The following is a 21,289-nucleotide window of genomic DNA, read 5'->3' on the forward strand; positions in this document are numbered from 1 at the left end:
ATTTTATAATTTTTATCAAAGAGACACCAATTTTATGTATAATTGCGCAATTATGCAACATGCTTTCTTAATTACCAAAAAAAAAATGTAGCATAACCTTTCCACAAACTATACAATTTATGCGGATTCAGAATTTGAATTAGTTCATTATCAAAAATTTATAATTATTTAGTAAATTCGTTAGAAAAGTATGAATAAAAATGAATGAACTTTATATATTTGTAAATTAAAAAAAAAATTGTCACTCTGAACAAAGTGTAATATCTTCTATGTATTTGGTTTCAAAAATGGGCGTAGAACTCAACTCAAATGGTTCTTTAAATACAATTTTTTTTTTTGGAATTATGCATGTGTGCTAAAAATAACTTCATTTAATAAATATTGATGATTAATTTCGAATCAAAAATATCAAATGAGTTATAATTAAATTCGGAATTAAAATTTATGAAGTTCAAATTTCGAAAATCACCTATGTTTTTTTGTCTAAGTTATCATACAAAGGATCATTTGCACTTCCTACCTGACTAATGATGTCTTATATGTTTGTCTTCACATATAACAAACATAAAATTTATATTTGTATGTTATAGCTATAATTTACATAATTGCGCTCTATAGCAAATTTTATGTTTGCTATGGAGCTTTTGATTTGTATAATTCGCTAGATACATTCAATTTTATACAAATAGTTCAATTTTGTATAAATTCATTTATACATTGTAATTTGTATAATAAGATCTGTATTTGTATAATTATAAGTGTATAGGACGAAAATATATGTATTTGTATTTGTATTTGTATATACATTTTTCTCTTGCTTTATACAAATACAAACACATTTTATACCGAAATGTATAAAATGGCTAATTGTATACCGAAAATGGCTAATTGTATACCGAATCATATGGCAAAAAAATGAGATGTTTGCTACGAATTACAAATAAAATAAATTATGGCTATAACATTTAATTTGAATTAATAGTTTGTTATTTCATACAATTTTCCCATTAAATTATGAGAACCTTTCTAAATAGGAAAACATTATAAGAATCAAAATAAGTGAACATTTTGAAGACTATATAGTGATTTATTTTAAAATTTACAAATTTTATAGATTTGGCTTACCATATAAAAACTTGAGTTTAATACTATTTTGTCTGTTATTTTTTAATATCCGTTTATGATCGTTACTAGCAGTTATTTATTTTTCTTTCTTATCATTTTCGATGCGGTCATTGTCCGTTGTCCCTCAATTAACATCTCAAATTCAGAATCTACCCTTTTAGATTCTCCTATCTCTTCAAGTTTCCAAGCAGGTAGGTCTTCGTATGTTACCATTCTATTGTACCCTCCAAATTCAACTAATTGAAGTAGGCAAATTCTGATAGTAGCTAGAAGAGTCGTTTATAATGAGATGTCGGCTATGATTTTCAAGACATAAAACTACTATGAAGGCATGGTCAATTTGTGTAGAGACAACAATTATTGATCGATTTCTAAAATTAAGGCTCCAAATTAACAATGGTTAGGTCAATATTTGTAAAAAAATTATCTTACAACATCGATCAGTTAAAAGTTAAAAGTCTAGAGTGTGTGATAATTTCAACATTTTATTAACCTTTAATAACAATAAAGATTTCAATGTGATGTTATAGAAGAGGGTGATTGATATTGAAGATTATAGAATTTGGCTACAAAAATATACTCTAAATTTCAAGTTATGGGAGAAAATTATAATTGTTCAATATTGATGTCCTTACTAAGTTTGTCCTTTCACATGTACACATAGAATTATGCTAATAAATGAGAAAAATACATAATTATCCCATGAAATTTATATTCTTTTTTGAAGTAGACACTTTAAGTTTGTAAAAGTCATATTACCCCACGAAATTATTTCGAATCACAATAAATACACCATTTTAACAGCATCTGCAATCTCATTACCAATGAGTGTGTCGCACCCCAAGTGAAACAATGTAACTTTATTTTTTCCTAGCCTTTTAATAAAGGGTTGGGTAAAACCCAGACCCGTTCAAAATCTTGACAAATTTCCTTTTTTATCTTAAACATTTTGTACATAAATCATGACGAAGAAGAACATTGTGATGGAGAATTTTAGAAACTCCATTGCAGATGTTTGTAGAACTTTAACAGTGACTGATAGAAGATGCTCCATTATTGGAGAGTTTCATAGTGGCAGCGCAAATGACATCTTCTTTGTTTATGGGTACACAAGAATGTGATCAAGTTAAGTAAGCAATACGGGCTCAATGTGATCAAAACCCTCTTCGAAGAAACAGAGAAAGAACGACGGATGCATCATATGACCTTCATCGATCTATCAGTTATCAAACACTAAATGGTACAAACATGCATTAGTCGTTGCAGTCCAAGGTGTATTCTTCAACTCATTCTTATTTGGTGTCACCAAAATTGGCTAATCAGATTGTTGGGTGCTTAGAGGATGAAGCAGTGAATTTGCAAGCAGAGTTTTTTGATTGATATAGAGAAGAGACTTTTTGAGAACTCTGCCAACTCCAGAAGATCATATGGCATCTCACGACCTTTATAGATCAAATTATTGGATTGACAGAAGATTAAAAAAAAAATGAATGTACATGGAGAGCTCTTCAATGGCCATCAATGGGGGTTTGTGGAAGATGGAAATTGGTCTATTTAATAAAGAAAAAATAAATAAATTGGTGACACCACATGGCACTAAAACACTCGTATATGGGTTAATTCTTAGTACTGATTCACGCGCCTCTCAAACGTGAAATTGAACATACTCTGAAAATGGGTTAAAATGGTGTATTTATCATAGTTAAAAGTAAATTCGTGGGGTAATAGATCTCTCGCAAACTTTAGGTGTCTACTTTAAAAAAAAGCATAAATTCCATGGCGTAATTATGTATTTTCTCGCTAATAAATAACTGATGCAGTGAAATTTTTCATTGAACTTGATATAGCCACAAAAATTAAATAGGTCAAATATGACTAACATGCAAGATAGATTTGTTGAAACCTTTGGATCATAGTGTGTGTTTGTACAAAAGAAAATAATCCACTAATATATATATATATATATATATATATATAACCATTTATATTGGGCTAATTCTTTTGTTAGAAAAAGAAAATTTGAACTTTTATAAATTGAGGATCCAACAAATCACGATGTAGTTCGTTAAGAGATTTGAAGAGGGTTTGTTTAGGGGAATTAGTTCTCTCAATACTTTTATATTAGTAGATTGTTTATTTTGTTTCATATGTATGTAGATCAATAACAAAACTATGTTAAATTATTCTCTCTTTTCTCCTTTTTTCGATTTTTCATCGCTTAAGATTTACGTTTTAACTTTTGCATGACATTTAACTATTCCGATCCTAGCAAAATCCGTCTATTTCACAAGAGACACCTATCTGTAAGGGGATAAAATTGTGTTCACTCATATCCTCTTAAATCAGTATCCTCCACACAAAACTTTGTGTTGTTTCTAGAAATGCATGCGCATGACAATTGTCCGCTTCTACGTTACGTAACACAATTTCCTCGAAGAAACAGTATCAACTACCTCTATTTTGTTCTACATATATACATGACAACATTTTACATTACTTTTGAAAAACAATAGACTTAAAACAACATTCTTTATTAGTAATTAATTCATTATGAAAAAATACAAGAAAGGAAGAGGTTAGTGCTAGTTGACTCCAACTAATTCAATGATTAAGGCTATGTTTATGAATTATTTCAAGAAAATACTTTCCAAAACATATGACAGTTCTCAGTTTTGGCATGACTTTTTTAAAATGTAGAATGCAGTCAAGCTGAGCTTCCACATTCAATTAAACAATTCAATGAATTGTATAAAATACGGTATTTTTTCCACAAGTCAAGTTGGTACCAATGTTGACACCCAATTTTGGCTTAACATTTTCAAAAATTCGCAAATTTTAAGTTTTATTTATCTAATGGTTCAAAATATTTTTTTTATAATTTTAAATAAGTTTACCGATAACTATCTTTATTTATCAAAATGTAGGATTTTTTATCAGTTAATTTTAAAATTACATTTTTTACATGTCATTAGTACGTGCATTATATTTATTTTAATTCATTTTATTTGTTACATTTTGTTAATATTGATATTTTGCATAATCTAAAAAATTCATTCAAATACAGATATAAATCACATAAATATGCTATGTTATAAAAATATTTACCATCTATGGCAACATAATTTTTCTAACTAAATATAACATTTTTTTGGAATTAAGAAAATTGTACAGTCTTTGCCTCTTTCTCAGCCCTTTTTCCTCTTCTTCTTTTTACTCTTCTGCTTCTTCGTCTCTTTCTCTGACACTATTTTTCTTCCTCCTTTTTTTTTTTTTCTTCTTCTTCTTCTTTGAAATTTTCATTTAAATAACTATCCTCAAATCAGTTTTTTCCCATATTTCACTATTTTTATCCAAAAGTAAGATGAAAAGAGGAATAGAAAGACCAAAAATTTGTACAAAATCATGTTTTTAAGCAGAAATTTTAAATCTCTAAAATTACAGAAGCAAGAGTTCACCATTGATGGTCAATATAAAGCTTCAAATTTTGAATTCATTATTTGAATTTTACGAATTTGTGATTAGTTTGGATAGGTAGTTCGTACAAATAATTGAAAATGTCGTTTGGAGTTTATATCTCAATTTTAAGAGGGTTTGGTTTAGTTTATAATTGATTTTAGGAGAAATATTAGATTGAAACTCGAAAAAGGTGAAGTTTATGGAACTGTATCGCAATTGTATTAAAGTTGTATTAGATATGTTTCATAATTGTATTAAAATCATGAACAATACATTTATAATACATATTACAAACTTCACTCCTTTTTTAGTGATATCAACCAAAATAATTTAAGTAACAAATTTATACATTTATAACATAGGCACAATACATATTACAAATGTTCGAGATACAAATCAAAATAATTTATAAGACACATATAATACACATTTTATTCATGAATAATACAAGTTTAATTCAGTCTATAGATTATTGTCTTGTCTTTCGTTAGTTACATTTTGCATTGCTAATTTTCTTTTCTAATTCAACTTTAATATTATGTAATACACTTTTAACACAAATTTAATTCATTTTGTAGTTTATTATTTGTTACTATTAGATTACTTGTTTAATTCATTATTGATATAAGTTTAATTCACTCTATAGACCATTGTATGTGTTTCATTAGTTACATTTTTTATCCATGCTTAATTCTCTCTTCTAATTCAACTTTAATATTTGTGTAATGCACTTTTAATACAAGTTAATTCATTTTGCAGTTTATTGGTCGATTTGTTATGATTGAATTACTTGTTTAATTCATTGTTGATACAAGTTTTATTCAATTTACAATAATGCTCTTTCGTTTGCTACATTTTGCATTCATGTTTAATTCACTTCTAATTCAATTTTAATTTATGTGTAATACATTTTTAATTCAAGTTTAATTCATTTGGCAGTTTTTTATGTCTCTTCATTTGTTACGATTAGATTACTTGTCTAATTAATTATTGATACAAGTTTTATGCAGTCTACGAATCATTGACTCCTCTTTCGTTTGCGATTAGTTTGGATAGGTTGTTCCTACAAATAATTGAAAATCATGTGTGCAAATTGAGATTTCAAATCTCTAAAATTACAGCAGCAAGCCATTGATGACCATTAAAAAGCTTCAAGCTTTGAATTCATTATTTGGATTTTACGAAAGTGTGATGCGTTTGTATAAGTTGTTCTTCCATATTATTGAAAATAACATTTTGGAGTTTATATCTTAATTTAAGGGAGATTCATTAACTTTAGCATTGCTTTTATGAGAAATTTCAAATTAAAACTTGAAGAAGACGAAGAGTTTGGAATTTTCTTGCAACTGTATTAAAGTTGAATTAGCTCTATTTCATAATTGTATTAAAATTGAATTAAAATCATGAACAATATATTTATAATACATATTTCAAATATATCATCTTCTTATATAATTCAAAATAATTTATAAGATACATATAATACATGTTTTATTCACGAATAATTTTTGTTCAATTCAGTTTATAGATCATTGTTTTGTCTTTCGTTAGTTACATTTTCAATTCATTCTTAATTCTATCTTCTAATTCAACTTTAATACTATGTAATACAATTTAATTCATTTTGAAGTTTTTTGATTTATTTGTTACTATTTGATACTTATTTAATTCATTATTGATATAACTTATAAGTTTAATTCAGTTTATAGATCATTATCATGTCTTTCGTTAGTTACGTTTTTCATTCATTCTTAGTTCTCTCTTTTAATTCAACTTTAATACTATGTAATACAATTTTAATGCAAATTTAATTCATTTCGCAGTTTAATTATTTATTTGGTACTATTGGATACTTCTTTAATTCATTATTGATACAAGTTTAATTAACTCTAGAGATCATTGTCTTGTCTTTTGTTAGTTACGTTTTCCATTCATTCTTAATTCTCTCTTCTTATTCAACTTTAATACTGTGTAATACAATTTTAATGCAAATTTAATTCATTTTGCAGTTTTTTGATTTATTTGTTACTATTGGATACTTGTTTAATTCATTATTGATACAAGTTTAATTTACTAAATAGGTCAATGTCTGGTCTTTCATGTTACATGTTTTTATTCATGCTTAATTCTCTCTTCTAACTCAACTTTAATATTTGTGTAATACACTTTTAAATACAAGTTTAATTCATTTTGCAATTAATTGGTTGATTTGTTACGATTGGATTACTTGTTTAATTCATTATTGATACAAGTTTTTTTCAATTTATATGCATATCAAAGAATGCTCTTTTGTTTGCTACATTTTGCATTCATGTTTGATTCTCTTATAATAATTCAACTTTAATATGTTTATAATACATTTTTAATTCAAGTTTAATTCATTTTGCAGTTTCTTATGTCTCTTTATTTGTTACGATTAAATTACTTGTCTAATTAATTATTGATACAAGTTTTATTCAGTCTAAAATCATTGACTACTCTACGAAAAAAAAAGGAAAAAGAGCAATAGTAAGAAAGGGAGAAAGAGCAACAAAAAAGAAAAGAAAGGAGAACAGAAAGAAAAAAAAGAAAGAAAGAAAGAAAGGAAGGGAGAAAGAGCGAGACAGAGCAAAGAGATAAATTAAAGAAGTTGTTATAAATGGTAATAATTAAAGAGTATGTTTAAAATAAATAATTATTTTTTAAAAGGAATCCACTCAAGTAATTAATCTTATTTTACTTGATCGATAATTTTGGGCCACAATCAGAAGCCCAAAAATTGAGCCCAGTTAACAATTATTTCCTATATAGGTTTTGGTTAGATTAAAAAATGGGTAAATCACATAAATATGATATATTAAGAAAATATTTACCATCTATGACAATATAATTTTTCTAACTTAATATAACAATTTTTTGGATTAAAAAATTGTATCGCTTCGCCTCTTTCTCTGTCCTTTTTCTCTTCCTCATCTTCTTCTTTTTATTTTTCTTCTTTTCGTCTCTTTCTGTGTTATTCTCTCTTCCTCCGCTTCTTTTTTTATTCTTCTTCTTTTAAAATTTTCATTTAAATAATTATTCTCAAATCAATTTTTATCCATATTTCACTATTTTTATCCAAAAACACGACGAGAAGAGAAATAAAAAAAAATATTTATTTTACAATATCATATTCTCAAATAAAAATTTCAAATCTCTAAAATTACAACAACAAGAATTCACCATTGATGGTCACTATAAAGCTTCAAATTTTGAATTCATTTTATGAATCTTACGAACTCGTGATTAGTTTGGATTGGTTGATCCTACAAATAATTGAAAATGCAGATTAAAGTTTATATCTCAATTTTAAGAGGGTTCAATTAAGTTTATAATTGATTTTAGGAGAAATATAAGATTGAAACTCAAAAAAGGTAAAGTTATGGAACTATATCGCAATTGTATTAAAGTTGAATTAGATATGTTTTATAATTGTATTAAAATACTGAATAGTTTATTTATAATACATATTGCAAACTTTACTGTCTTCTTAGTGAGACCAACCAAATGATTTAGGTAACACACTTAATAATACATTTATAATACATGCACATTACATTTTTAATATATATTGCAAACATCACTCATGTTCTTAGTGATACAAACCAAAATAATTTATAACACATATAATACATGTTTTATTCATGAATAATACAGGTTTAATTCAATCTATAGATTATTGTCTTGTCTTTCGTTAGTTACATTTTTCATTTATTCTTAATTTTCTCTTCTAATTCAACTTTAATATTGTGTATACACTTTTAATGCAAATTTAATTCATTTTGTAGTTTATTATGTGTTACTATTAGATTACTTGTTTAATTCATTTTTTATATAAGTTTAATTCACTTTGTAGATCATTGACTGCTCTTTCATTAGTTAAATTTTTTATTCGTGCTTAATTCTCTCTTCTAATTCAATTTTAATATTTGTGTAATACACTTTTAATACAAGTTAATTCATTTTGCAGTTTATTGGTTAATTTGTTACGATTGAATTACTTGATTATTTCATTATTGATACAAGTTTTATTTAGTTTACAAATCACATAATGCTATTTAGTTTGCTACATTTTGCATTCATGTTTAATTCGCTTTTAATTCAACTTTAATATGTGTGTAATACATTTTTAATTCAACTTTAATTCATTCGGCAGTTTATTATGTTTCTTCATTTGTTATGATTAGATTATTTGTCTGCTCTTTCGTTTGCGATTAGTTTGGATATGTTGTTCCTACAAATAATTGAAAATATCTTTTGGAGTTTATATCTTAATTTTAAGAGGGTTTGATTAAGTTTAGAATTGATTTTAGGAGAAATACTAGATTGAAGCACGAAAAGGATGAAGTTTATGGAACTATATCGGGTTTGTATTAAAGTTGTATTAGATATGTTTCATAATTGTATTAAAATTGTATAAAATTCATGAACAATACATCCTACATTTATAGTACATATTGCAAATTTCACTCCCTTTTTAATGATACCAACTAAAACAATTTAGGTAACATACTTATAATATATGCACAATACATTTTTAATACATATTGCAAACATCACTTACGTTCTTAGTGATACAAATCCAAAATAATTTATTAGACACATATAATTCATGTTTTATTCATGAATACTACAAATTTAATTCAGTTTATAGATCGGTGTTTTGTCTTTCGTTAGTTATGTTTTTCATTCATTCTTAATTTTCTCTTCTAATTCAACTTTAATATCGTGTAATACAATTTTAAAGCAAATTTAATTTATTTACTTGTTTAATATTTGTGTAATACACTTTTAAATACAATTTTAATTCATTTTGTAATTTATTGATTTGTTACGATTGAATTACTTGTGAAATTCATTGTTGATACAAATTCATTCAGTTTACATAGAATGCTATTTGATTTGCTATATTTTGCATTCATATTTAATTCTCTACTAATTCAACTTTAATATTTGTGGAATACATTTTTAATGTAAATTTAATTCATTTTGTAATTTATTATGTCTCTTCATTTGTTACGATTAGATTACTTGCCTAATTAATTAATTATTGATACAAATTTTATTTAGTTTACGAATCATTAACTACTCTACAAAAAAAAAAATAGAGAGAGAGAAAGGGGAAAAAAGTAAGAGAAAGAGCAACAAAAAAAAAGCAGCAAAAAAAAAAAACAAAAGAGAAAGAACAACATAAAAAATAAAAAGGGAGAAAGAGGCAAGAGAGAGAGACAAATCTAATAAAATATATAGTATTGTTATATATTGCTATAAATGGTAATAATTAAAAAGTATATTTAAAATAAGTAATTATTTTTTAAAAGAGATCCACTCAAGTAATTAGCCCTTAAAAAATAGAAGTGGTGAATTTATTTTTTAGATAGGGTTGTAAAATTTACAGATTTGAATTCAAAATGGATTCTACTATTCATTAACTTTCCGGCCACCACCATCCCGGATTCCGGCTAAGCTCCGGCAACTCTAAAACCCTCTTCTTTTTCCCCTTTTTCCGGTGAAATGGTCACCGGAAACAACCCCATTTCCCCTTTCCTCGTTTCCAGCAACAACCACCCAAAAACCCCACTCCAAAACAACCATTTTTCCTTACCAGACCCACACAACAGCAAACAACACACCAACAGACCCAAAACCAGCCAAACGATCCCCACACTACCTATTTTATTCCTTTTCCAGATCCACTGGCGAGCTTCGAGCTCGCCACCTCCAAACCACCCCGTTTCCCTCTCCAACCAGACCAAAACCCCCTTTAAGTCAATCGCCACAGCCACATAAACCAGCAACCAAAGCTCCGAGCAGCCATCCAAAACCCCGACCCAGACCATCCCTTTTCAATAAACTACAACAACCCAGTCGCTGCCAGATCCCTTCCACGTCCCCTTTTACATTTTCTTCTTTTTACAGGTATTTTGGCTCAAAGTCGGTGAGCTCCGATGAAAAAATGAGTTCCCACCAGTGCGAGCTTCAAGCTCCACGAACAACCAGACACAACCAGCAAAACGCCAACCTCCGTAGCTCCGGCAAACAAGTAATCCTCTATGTTTTATTTTTGTTGTAACTATTTTACTTCGTTCATTGCTTTTCCAGATTTGGCCGGAGTTTGATAAAGTTTGTCTTTTCCGATTTGTTGTGTTGATATTATACTGTGTTATTTTGGTTTGATTGTTTATTCACAGCTTTTGTATTGATTTGCTGTTTGTTTACTCTTACAGTGGCTATGCTTTGAATTTTTTTTTATTTAAATTAAATGTTTAATGGTTAAAGAATATTTTCAATTGTGATTTCATTCTCAACTTATGGATATTTTATTAGGATAGTTACTTTCTCATTATTTTATATTGTTAATTCTTTATGACTTTATTCATTTGTTGACATCGAGTTATTTGTTTTAGTGTTAATTTTGTCTTTATTATGATTATTTTATTGATTGTTCTTTTGTTCCGTATGCTTATCTTATTTTTAATTGTTGTCTAATCTATTAATTTAATAGTTTAAATTATATTTGCTATATTTTGTTGGATTTAATATTGTTATTAATAATGGTGTTGCCTGCGGTAAATTTTATACTTTTCAGGTTACTGTTACCTTTTGTTGATGTTAAGATAATATTTTGTCATTTTTTGTTATTGTTAATTGATATTGAATATATTTTGTTTGTTCAAAATGGCTAATGAGAAAATCTCTCCGTCGAGTTTGGAGGCCTTTACATTGTAAAAGACGAAAATTTAATTTAATTTCATATATTTTGTTTGTTCAAAATGGCTAATGAGAAAATCTCTCCGTCGATTTTAGAGGCCTTTACATTGTAAAAGACGGAAATTTAATTTAATTTCATATATTTTGTTTGTTCAAAATGGCCAATGAGAAAATCTCTCTATCGATTTTGGAGGCCTTTACATTGTAAAAAACGAAAATTTAGTTTAATTTCATATATTTTGTTTGTTCAAAATGGCCGATGAAGAAATTACCGTCGATTTCTAAGGTCTCCCATGTTAATAAGACGGATTTTTATTTTAAAATTAATTTTTGATTCATATTTATTTATAACAACACTTTTACTAAGTGTCTTTACAGGTACCCGGAGGTGGTTCCTATTGAAATTATTCGAATTATACTCTTATTTATATTGTATATTATTGACGATAAACAAATTTAGGCCGATTCCTATATTATTGTTTTATCATATTACTTGTGTATATTGCATGTTTATTATATTTGTACATTATTTATTTTCATCCTCAATTTAAAAACAAATGAATTCAGTCAAGATCCACATTTGTGAATTTCGAAGAATGCCTAACCCCTTCCCTTCTAAATAACTTGAACCCTCTATCTAGAATATCTTGGTTTCGTAGATTAATTAATTGGTTTCCTAGTTTTCCTAAAATTAGGTGACGACTCCTTTAAAATTCTTATTTTCTTAAAATTCTTTTAAAATTGAATCAATTGTTTATTTTTTACTCACCACGACGTTTCGCCCTATTTGAATAGAGTAGGGATGTAAACATCCAAATTCGAACTTTTGAAACATTACAGTAGCGCTCCCAGGGGTCGGAGCAACTTATCTAAAATACACGATTATTTGTCTTTCTACATCACACTTTGTCGAATGTCCATTGTTCACTATGCCACAAAAAATAGGAAAATCATAAGGTAGAAAATCAACACAGAGTATATCTTAATCATTAGCCACCGATTTGACGAGATGCTATTGAGGTACCTGAGCAGAGCCCCTTGTGCCCCTTCCACATTTGTTAGTGCGTCATCCATGTTCTCATCAATCCTGTGACAGAAACCAAGATATTACTTTACTGCTAAAAGAATTTGTTACCCATCCCCACCCTCACCCCATTGTATCTTGATCAGAAGTCGTAACTAAGGACTATATTGTGACTTGTGAGTATCAGTTTAATATCAACAATCAGGTAGTACAAGGTTTTACACCCAACAGACAACAGGAGAAGCAACAAACTTTAAGTAGAAGGCACCATTTTACAAGATTCTAAATACAGATAGCTCAAAGTACTAAAAACTTCCATCAACTAGCAGATGGTGGATGCATGATCCGATCCCATATTGGAACGTTAATGTTTCTCAGTCCAAAAGTTCATGCAAAGGTTAAAAAATTAACTTTTACCATGCAAAATAGGATATCAACAAGAGAAGACATCAAAGTATTGATCAGAGTGATCATCCAAAACTAGTGATTAGTTGATAGAAGTTAACAAACAAAATATTCATTACTTGCCATCTCACATATTTAACTTTACGTCTTTACCACTAGGAGACTACATTGGTGCCAACTGGTTGTACAAAGATAACTATGACAATACGATGCATTGAAATCTCCTAAATCCTTCTATTATCATCACCATTATTATTATTATTATTATAATTATTATAAAAGAATTATTATTATCTTCATCATCATCATCATCTCCTACATCTGTTTATTTTCTGAGTGCAAAAACAATTGTTATACAAACCTGACTGCAACCTCCCCTTGCTCAGAAACCAAGGTAGCAAGCTGATTAAAAATGCTGCCCAGCTCATGGATAGTAGACTCGGCATTTTGAAGAGCTTCAGCTCTACTCTGCATGAAGCTGTCTTGCAATGGAACTATCTGCTGCTGCTGCTGCTGTTGTTGATCCTGCAACAATGGCTGTGTGTTTCCATCCCCTTGCTTCCTACAAGAAGGGAAAAACTTAGTGATACTTAAAAAACCCAAAGCGAGCACGAAAAACAGATGAAGAACAGGGTCTGGTTTACCTTAGTTATTTTTCCAGATAATAATTACAGTTTGGACAAAGAAAAGTACCAAAGGATGTTATTTTTGGGACAAGTAGAAGTAGACAAGGATGCTAATATATAAATTGTTTTGTACATCTGAAGAGAAGCTTCTCATGTCTGTTTTCTTTTTAGTGCACCCATGAAATTCTGTATAGATGGTTGGGTGTTTTCTTTTGTAGAAAATCATATTTTGCTGCAGATTTTTTACTTATTGGTATACTGCTTGGTTGCTAGCATATGAGGGTTCTTCCAACCATTAATAAACATTATTTAACTTATTAAAAAAGTGAATGACCATGTGACTTACAGCTACACCTAAATCCAAAGTTAGTTGGGGTCAGACAAGACATATGAATCCCCATTGTCCATTTAGACTCATCTCATGCCAATATTCTATAAATTTAGGTTTTCTAACCCTAAAAATACACTACATTCTCAACTTGCACACAAACCCCCCAACAAAATAAGAAAAACTCTTAGCAAATGTTGGACTAATTTGACTGTACCAACAAGATTTAGCCTTAAGCTCAACTAGTTGAGGATCTTTTTCTTCTATTATATTCTATTTTTTGCCAAGTCTGCATGGATTTTAAGAGATTGTAGATCTCTCAAAATGACTTCCTTTCTATGATTTTAGGTCTAACTTGTTTTGTAACATCTTCAACACCACCAAAACTAGCCTTTGTAGGCTCACCTAGGCCCTTTGACTAAGCAGGAACCAGAATAGAACAAGGCAATAAAAACCTCCACCAGTGACATGCATTTATTTCAATTGCCTACAATAAGATGGCTCCAATGATGATAACTCATCTTTACCCTCCCGTCCCTCAGCTACTTCGTTTGGACCTTATAGGGCACCATCTGTCGTGGTCAGGTCATCTTTATTGACCATAGCACAAACACTACCACCACTGCCTCTATTTTACTTAACTTTATACTACATTGTTATTTGTACTCCGTAAACTTAATAACCACCAGTGAGTATTGTCATATTCAAGTATTCTAACATATATAATACTTTTTGATCAATTTGTGCCATTTGACAAAAAATGTGGCTAAAACTATAAAATTTATTGAAATAACACAAATTTGGCTATAATTAAAAGAGGGAGAGAGATATTAAGATAAGATCAAATAGATAACCAACAAATATAGCAAGACGAGAAGAATGCACAAAGTTCCGATACAGGCAATTAGAGTAACTAGGTAATAAGTCAAAAGAGTGTAAACAATACAATCTTAGTATACTGATAGAAGATAAATAATGAAATGATAAAAGGAGGCCCATGGGAGGAAACAGACAAGGGAAGAATAGTGTGTGTTAAAGGGGAGAGGCATGGGGAAATGTCGGTAAGGGGTAGGAGTGTACCATTTAAATTTCTCATGATTTTTAAAGCAAAAGATCATGTGAAACCAAACTTCCAGGAGATCAGCCCCCAAACATTTTAACCAGATAGAGATCGAAACTTCCGACCACTTGAACTGTTACCAAACAGCATTCATCCAAACAAGGTGTGTGTCTTATTCAATTTCACCAATTCAAGAATATAAGTTTCATGGAAGAAAGGGGTTAAGAAAAATTTGGATTTAGTAACAGATTAGACAAATAGGATAAAATAAAGGTACTTAGTATTATCGTAGATCATGTTTGGAGAAGTTATTATACGGGACTGTCCAGTAGTTAACTCAGGGAGACAGATTGGGCCATAGACTGAAAAGGTTATTCCCACGAGAGAAATAGCTATCTCCTCTCTTTCAACCTTTAACAAATGAATCATTTGTAATTTCTTTTTGGCATCAACATGGGTAGATCAGTAATCATGTCAAGATTACCAAAAGCAAAGGTTGGAAAGAAGAACAGACTCCTAGAGTTTCATCTATTCTTTTGAATTACTTAAAATCATTGTAATAAAAATATAGCAAGCAAGACATTCCCATAATTACAAAAGAAACTCATGGCTACTAATATGTTCAGTGATAGCAGGCCTGTAAGGCATGAACTGCTAAGACGGTGTATTTCCTCACCTTGGAAATAACTGAGAAGAAGAAGCTGAATCATTAGCCCAAGGAGGAGGACTGGCTGATGTACTAGCAGTATTCCTTGAAGCTAGTGGACAACAGCAACATAACCAGTGAAATACCACTAGGTGGGGTCTGTTCTCATGAACCTTCATATTCTGGAAACAGAAATTCAAGAAAATGTAAATGACCATGATGAAGTGTATTTTTTCTACTGTTAACGACCAAAAAGTTGAAGGATACATGTAGCCACAAAAAAAATAGTAAATAGAAGCCTTCGCTAAATTGAGACTCACAAAAGATCTATTTGAGTAAGAAAACAGGCTAACAAAGAAGATATAACCAGCATCTGGCTAGTCTCACCTCTGTCCGCATGGTGAGTACTTCTTTGAACTCCTTTGTGGCAGTCATCAGCCTGTTCTTCAAGTCATCTACAACAGTCGTCGAGTGACTAATGGTATCACTATTACCACTTTCATTACGAGAATTAGAGTGAAGCTGGAGATCTACTACATCAGAGTTAAGTGCTGTAATATCTTGCTTGATGACTGCAGTCAGCTCCTGGATTTCTGTAGTCGGATCATCAAAATCGGAAGTCCTTTTTGCCACTGGAATGAAACATAAACCACTTTTAGATAAAGATCAGAAACCTTGGCCCTGATTATAATCACAACATAAATAAGTGTCAAAGAGCCAAGGCCCTGGTATAAACCAATAATATGTTTAAAAAATAAAATAAGGGTCAACATCTCTCTTTTACAGTTTGAGAAGAAACAAAAAGCATAAATGGTCAGGTTAGTAGGAACATGAAATCTAGGGAGGGACTGCAGTATTAAAGATAAACTTGAACAAGAAAATCCATTATGGTCCTTGAGGACTTGAGAAGATTAGATTTAGCCTAAGTTGCATGGACTTTTCACTTTCGATGCCGCACCCGTGTCGGATTCTCCAAAAATACACTACTTTAGGAGAAGCCGACATGCACCCATAGACATTTTTGAAGAGTCCAAGCAACATCAGATTTAGCAACTCATTACCCAAATTTCCTTAGCATCCATAAGAAAGATCAGTTGCCCAAGTTTGCACCTATATTTCCTTTTACATGAATTTCTAACACCGTGCTTAAATCATTATACACAACAAACTGAACTGCCCCACGAACCCATGATGAGAAAATATAAAGGGAGGTCATAACTGGGGCCTTTAAGGGAACTGTGTAATCTAGTACGCCAAAATTGATGACTTTGCCACTTCAATAGGCAAAAGGAATGTCTTAAAGCATAGAAATTCTGAATAAAACTAGGCGTGAATGTTGTTTCTGAATAAGAAGGAAAATGCATAAGATTTGACCAAATAGTCAAAACATACTGAAATGGCTAAAAAGAAAACCAAGGAGTAAAAGAAAGATAGCAAAGTCAAACCACTAAGGTAAAAGTCAACCCCAGAAACAGAACAAAAAAGATTAACTTCAAAGCACCATAGAATAAAGTATTCCATTCTTCACAGAATACTATTAAATAGGATTTGGATAAGAAAAATGAAAGGTCATATTAGAAGAAACAACTAACTTCAAAATCCAGAAAGTAACAGGACTGAAGTTGGAAGAAAGCTTTTCATCCGTGAAAGCTCTAAGTTGCTTTTTCCACAACTCTAATGCTTAGCAAATCCATAAAAATGGAAGATTCCAAGTTAAACACTGTCATTTACCAGATTATCACTTTACACATGTTTTTTATAATAATGGTGGCATCAGGACAGCTTAGCCAGCTTATGTGCAACTCAATTACTCCATCAGATTCTGCTACCTTCCACCATCATACGTATCATTGTACCAGATAACCTATCTACCAAGACTTAACCAGAAAAGAAGAAAATTACCTAGAGTGCGACTGATATTGGTCCTCTGAAATGGTAAAATAATCTACCAGACATATACATGGGCCACTGCAATATAAAAGAATTTTGAACAGAGACCAGAAAAATTTGATCCGAACTCCGATATTTCAGCTAACGTTCATTACTGATCCAAAATTTGCAGCAAAATGAGAAGAAGCCTCAATTTTAGACGAAGATTTCTAATCAGAGAAATCAGACCCAAACTTCAATGAAGAAACTCCGAACTGAGAACTTCGAGTAGAACCTTTAAACCCTGGGACTGAAGCTATAAAAATGAAACTTTTTCAAAGAAAATCACCCCACTTAGAATATCCCACCAAGTGAGTGTTTCAGAATCTCTTTTCTAAAGAACATCAAGCGCTCTGTATTGGAGAAGAATTATATGTGCTACCATCAAGTTCATTGGATGCACATTATGACCCAACACTCAAAGGCTAAAACCCAGCTCACATCAGCTAAATTAAGCTTATATTAGAATGAAACCTTTTCAAAGAAAATCACCCCACTTAGAATATCCCACCAAGTGAGTGTTTCAGAATCTCTTTTCCAAAGAACATCAAGCGCTCTGTAATGGAGAAGAATTATATGTGCTACAACTAAAGGCCATCAACCTTATCAAAAAAAAAAAAAACTAAAAGCCATCAAGTTCATTGGATGCACATTATGACACTAACACTCAGAGGCTAAAGCCCAGCTCACATCAGCTAAATTAAGCTTATATTAGCAACAAAATTGTAAATCCTTCATATCACAATTCAAAACTTAATAACTTTCAAGAGTGACAAATGCAACCACAACCTCCATAATTATACATTTCTTAGCAGTGTGGTTTAGTGTGACTTCATATTTCCTCCCAATAGTGGGATGACTCGCATGATTGCTAGAATGAAAAAGTTAATAATCTCGGTATTCCTACTTGTATAAAGGATTGAGAGGTCCGTTGTAGAGAATCGTGTTTTGACGTAGGTTCTCTACTTCTAATATACCTCTTGTAATCAGGAATTTTTCTTCCCACTGTTAATTATACTATTTAACTTGTCAAAAGAAATCCCAGTGTCCCAACTACGGTGTTGAAGAACCAAATGTGAAATCTCTAATCTACAGACTGATCCCAAATACAAGTAATTTCGTTTTTTTCAAAATACAATTTGACACATCCGAAAGTTAATCAGAATTACTATACTAACTACTATGAAAGATATAAAATGTTCAAGAAATTGTAAGGTTATCCAATTATTGAAAGAGTTGTATAATGGGACAAATGGAGTACAGAAATACTCCTCCATTCCAAATTGTTTGCTACTATTTAATAGGGTCAAGAACTAAATGGGACATAGAACAACTAGAAACTCCAAAACTATGCCTCAACATCAAGTTAGTTGGAGTGGGCTAATGATATATTTTGATTAGTTTTAGTTTGGTTGCCGACATACAGCTACCCTTCCTCTTTTAGCCGGGCATGGTACAATCTCACAAACAAATAGGATATAGAGTGAATCCTTAATACAAAATGAAGTATTTGAGAGACTAAGAGATGTCCTAATATTGGCCTACGTTCTGCTAGCTTTGCAAGCTTCTGAGAGGTTTGATGTATTCCAAAACCAATTTTGGAGGCTCGCCGATTGAACTCCGATTGCATAGCAATAGTGGTCCTCTGTTCCTCCGATCTAGAACCACTGCTGGTGCTGCTGCTAATCGGCCCATTCTGAAAAGACGAAAATGACTTCTTTAACCTCTCCGCTATACTCTGAAACTCCTGAGTCCGATCCCGATATGACGCACTCGCTACTTTCACAGGCATTTTCAATAATAATCTCCGAAAATTATAACTTTCAATACACTAACAAAACGATCTATGCTCCTCAATTATAAAGTAGTGTATTTTCAATCTCTATCTTAACCACAGTTGACTTTTTAATAGACCAGTGGGTTATGCACGTGCTTCTCATATGTTTCCCGCCAAACTTAAAGACTCTTGCTATTGCAATGCCATTTGAGCTTCTCCTTTTGAAACATTAGTCTTCTTTCTTAGTTTTTCCCCTCTTTATCTCTAATCTCCAAATAATCCTAAAATCTGAAACCTGCATTATACTTTCTTCAATAATATAATCAAAGTTTGGAAGTTATAATGTTTTTAAGGAGCAACGATGACAGAGAATCACCTCTAATTTATGGTAAGTACGATTTTATTTTAAGTTCTTTTAATCAAATCCCACTATCCCAAAAAATAATTCAACACAAGAAGTACGTTTATGAATATATATATATATATATATATATATATATACATAAAGATGTCGCCTTGTAACTTTGTTAATATTTTAGAAGTTTTATGACTTAATCAATGCCCCTGAAATTTATACTTTTTGTTATTTGCTTTAATATTAATATCATGTTGTATATGTATTATTTGTGTTGATTAGAATATATTTTTTGCTATTTTAGAATCGATGGCAAATACATCATTTTTCAGTATCAAAATACACCACGGAGGAGTTATGAAACGTACTCCAGAAAAGCATTATGTTGAGGGCAACATAGACTATATTGATTATGTTAATGCAAACAAATTGGACCTTGATGAGTTTAAGAAGATGGCAGAGATTTGTGGATACTTAAAGAATTCAATAACTTTTTGGCATAGATGTGGAAGATCTGGTAATAGATGGAGGTTGGTGTCTACAGATAATGAAGCCCATGTTGTTCGCAAAAACATCCCAAATGACAACATGATCGAAATTTACTTCGAACACTTGGATTCATATTTCAATATAGAAAATATGACTTCTATACATAGCTCAAATGCTGCAGATAATAACAGACAACAACTTGCTCAAGAAAATCCATTGGCAAATGATTTCAGTGACTCGGAAGTTGAGTTAACTGATGGTTTACTTGTTGATAAACATGAAAAGACTGCACAATACATAGTGGATGAATGGGAGATCTTTAGTATCGAAGCACAAAGAAAGATGACAGCTCCAGAAGGAGAGTCTGATTGTGTTGATTCTACGGACACAAAAAGTTTGCATAGTGATTCTGAAAATGAGATCTTGAACTTTCCTACATTCAATCCACAAACAGATGGAGACAATCCAATTTTAGCTCTAGAATGTGTTTTTGAAAGCAAGAAAGATTTTAAAAGTGCAGTAGTTACTCATGAGATTAAGAATGGAAAGTATATCCAATGGCTCAAAAATGACAAAGAAAGAATGAAGGCCGTTTGTATACATTCAGAGTGCAAATGGGAAATCACAGCATGTAAAATGCAAAGGGATACGTCTTTCCAGATTAGGAAGTACATTCCTACACATAATTGCAAGGAGTGGCATTATGATAATAGAAAAAAAACAGCATCATTCATTGCTAGAAAATACCTCACAGAAATTAAATCAAACAGGGCTTGGAGCTTAGTTGATTTTAGAGATAGAGTAAGTGTAGATCTACGAGCTCATGTAACTTTATCTCAAGCCAAAGAGCTAAGATGTTAGCTATTGCATTGATTGATGGTGATATCCAGGATCAATACAAAATGATGTGGGATTATTGTATTGAAATTGATAGGACAAATCCAGGTAGTACAATTCATATGAAGTTCACTGAGAATGAGATACCGAACAAGCCATACAAATTTCAAAGGATATACATCTATTTTGCTGCTTGCAAGCTAGCTTTCAAGGTAGGATGCAGAAAAATAATAGGCGTGGATGGTTGTTGGTTGAAGGGTCCAATGTATGGGACTCAACTGTTAACTGTTGTTGGAATTGATGGTAATAATAATATATTTCCCATTGCCTATGCAATTGTTGAGAAAGAAAGTAAAGAGTCGTGGGTTTGGTTTTTGAACTATTTGGCAGCTGATTTAGATGTAGATGAGACTGATTGGACCTTTATGTCCGACAAACAAAAAGGTCTTGTTGAAGCTTTTAATGAGGTTTAGCCATATGTTAGTCATAGATTTTGTGCGAGA

The 21,289-nt window shown here is 30.7% G+C and overlaps 1 protein-coding gene across 1 annotated transcript; it reads right to left on the reverse strand.

Annotated features, from left to right (window-relative positions):
- Positions 1-12,153: 12,153 nt before the first annotated feature.
- LOC125838600 (syntaxin-32-like) lies at positions 12,154-19,182 on the reverse strand. The gene is made up of 5 exons (XM_049517656.1): positions 18,874-19,182; positions 15,787-16,031; positions 15,430-15,581; positions 13,101-13,301; positions 12,154-12,397 (listed from the first exon to the last, which is right to left on the reverse strand). Exons 1-5 carry the CDS (start codon positions 19,118-19,120, stop codon positions 12,238-12,240), a joined length of 1,005 nt encoding a protein of 334 aa, XP_049373613.1. The 5' UTR covers positions 19,121-19,182; the 3' UTR covers positions 12,154-12,237.
- Positions 19,183-21,289: the final 2,107 nt, after the last annotated feature.

This window comes from Solanum verrucosum, unplaced genomic scaffold (genome assembly GCF_900185275.1).
Source record: "Solanum verrucosum unplaced genomic scaffold, falcon-dt-bn FXZP01000182.1, whole genome shotgun sequence".
Classification (NCBI taxonomy): domain Eukaryota; kingdom Viridiplantae; phylum Streptophyta; class Magnoliopsida; order Solanales; family Solanaceae; genus Solanum; species Solanum verrucosum.